At 21.8% G+C, this 2,781-nt stretch overlaps 1 protein-coding gene across 1 annotated transcript; it reads left to right on the top strand.

Annotated features, from left to right (window-relative positions):
* Window positions 1-1,600: 1,600 nt before the first annotated feature.
* Window positions 1,601-2,655, top strand: LOAG_14311 (hypothetical protein; the record flags this gene model as incomplete). The annotated part of the gene is made up of 3 exons (XM_003149808.1): window positions 1,601-1,688; window positions 2,269-2,442; window positions 2,597-2,655. 3 exons carry the CDS (start codon window positions 1,601-1,603, stop codon window positions 2,653-2,655), a joined length of 321 nt encoding a protein of 106 aa, XP_003149856.1.
* Window positions 2,656-2,781: the final 126 nt, after the last annotated feature.

Genomic DNA, 2,781 nt, shown 5'->3' on the forward strand with positions numbered 1-2,781 from the left:
AAAAATATTATTTTTCTAAAAAATGTTACCTTTTTTTTTAAAGAGTATTTTTTTTTTTTTACTACTTTTGAAAATTTATTTGTAATAGAAGAGGAGAAAAATATTTTGCTGAATTTAATTGTGTGATATTCAATGAACGCTTCGAATAATAATTTCTTTTGTCATATTCTTGTTTTTTTTTTTCTTTTTTTTTTGTCATTGATATATTTTTTGTTTATTTTGTTATCATTTTCTTAAATATTGGTATTTTATACTAAATATAAGTAATGAAAATTTGAAAAACTTAATTTATGCGAAAATTTCTTTCAGTTTGTAAAATTCAAATATGCTTAAATATATTTGAATAATTGAAAAGAATAAGAAAGAAGGAATTTTTGGAAGAAAAAAAATTTTTTTAAAGAATTTTGGAATACTTGAAAATTGCAAGTTTTCCTTCTTTTTTTCCTTTTTTTTTTTGTTATTGGAAAAATTATTCGAAAACGCTTAATGACAACATAAAGTAAAGTAATCATTAATATTTTACTCAATTTTTAAAAATTTAAAATTATTTAGTTCTTTTTCGTAATTTTAACTTTTTCATTTTTCTTTTTTTTTACTAAAATTTAGTATTTGAAAAATTCATGAAATTATTCCAATAAATAAGTATTTTTATTCATAAAAATAAGCAATTATATTATTTTTGTGTTTTTTTTTTCAATAAAAGCAATAATAATGTTAATAATATTTAATGGAAATCATTATTCAAAAATAAAAAAAGAAAACATATCATTAATATTAATATTTAATAGGAATTACTAATTAATTTTACATTTGTTATCATGTTTCAGATTATCAATAAATAATATATTACTGTAGATGAATTTTATTTTTATCATCGTAACATTTTCATCGTTGTATTTGAATTTGATCGTTTTTTCATTCATTGTTAAAAATTTGTTTATCATTAAAATATAGGAAAAACGGGAGAGAGAGAGGGAGAGATAGAGAGAGAGAAGAAAAAAATGAAGATGAAATAAAAACAATAAAGTGGAAAAAGATAGATTAGGTCAGAAGTAAATTATCCTATATCACATAATCTGTTAATTTCTTTAAATTATCTTTCATGAAATAATATTCAAATCTTATACTAAATACTCAAATCATAAAACTAGTACTCGAATCTTAAACCAAATACTCAAGCCACAAACCTCAAACCAGTACTCGAATTCTAAACTAAATACTCAAGTCATAAACTAATACTCAAATCTTAAACTGAATACACAAATCATAATACTCAAATTTTAAACTTAGTTCTAGAATTCTTAGTGACATAATTTTTTCCATTATTTATTTGTTATTTGAATTTATTCTATCCATGAATTATTGTTGTTCAATTCATTTTAAACTAATCTAATAAAATTGTATTATTCATCGGAAACAGTGAAATTTTGATGATAATTTTCGAAATTTTCAATTGAATTCATTATTTTGCAGGTGAAATATATTATATTAGACTGGATTAATGGTATTGATTCTGTTTTTGAATTTGTATTTATTCTAATTCTTCAATCTAATCGCTTATTAGTGACCAAAGTGTACTTCAAAGGATAACAATAGAACAATGTGCCTTTCATTCATTGGACAATTTATATTCAGTATTTTAATGGTCATTACACTTGCATTGACCACTTTGTCAATGTTTCTACCCGGTCATTATGTTTGCAAAAATTTATTTTCGCATTTTTAAAATTTGCAAATTGTGCTTTTTTTTAAATGAAAAAAAAAATTTTTAAATTAATACTTCAAAAATTTTGATTTGATTTGTGTAAAATATCGCTTCAATTAAAGTTTCAAAACCTGTTCATTTTTCTTCATGAAATTTTTTTCAATTGTCACTAATTTCAAAGATATGTTCGATTGAAATAATAGGTGGGAGTTACGAGATTTATTTTAATGATGATGATTTATCTTAATTTATCTTGATAATGATAGGGTTATATCTTAATGATGATAAGAAAGAATCAAATTTGCTAATCATTTGGAATTTCTTTTTTCATCTCACCCTTAATGACATAACAAATTAATCCCTCGTTTAAAACATCATGTAGGGAATAAAAAAAATCACAAGGGAAAATTCTATTCCAAAAATCATATCATGAAAATAGCCATAATTAATTGACTTAAAAATGGATTATATTAATTTAATTTAAAAAAAGTTATTTCATTTCAACATTATTTCCTCATTATCGTTATCATCCAAAGTTCATTTTCATTATAAATTTTTTTTAGGCTTAAAAGAATTGCAAGAAGTAGCAGCAAATGTAAGCAAAGATTTGAAACATTTCAAAATTCCCAAAGAATTTATTTCACTTGAATCGTTATGCCGAATTGCATCAAGTGACAATGCCGCATTTAATAATGAAACTAATTCCGCCGATTTTTGCAAGCAATGGTTTAATGTAAGTAATTTTAGAGTTATTAGGAAATAAATTGAAAAAAAAAAATTATAATAATATATAAACTTAAAAAATACAATGTATAAATTTAAAATATAATATATAAATTTAAAATATATATAAAATAATGCATTAAAAAAAATTTTGATTATTTTTTTTAGCAATTAGAAGATTGGGAAAAGATAGTGGTGATATTGATGTGCTTATCAGTGATTACTGAAATGATGACAATTTGTTGGACATTAATTTCATTCTTTGGATGTTATTGCCGAAGAATATGCATGCAATTATTACCAATACTTTCATTAATTGTTGCTTTATTTCTTGCATCAGCAATTGCATTTTT

Source organism: Loa loa (genome assembly GCF_000183805.2).
Source record: "Loa loa unplaced genomic scaffold supercont3.708, whole genome shotgun sequence".
Taxonomy (NCBI): domain Eukaryota; kingdom Metazoa; phylum Nematoda; class Chromadorea; order Rhabditida; family Onchocercidae; genus Loa; species Loa loa.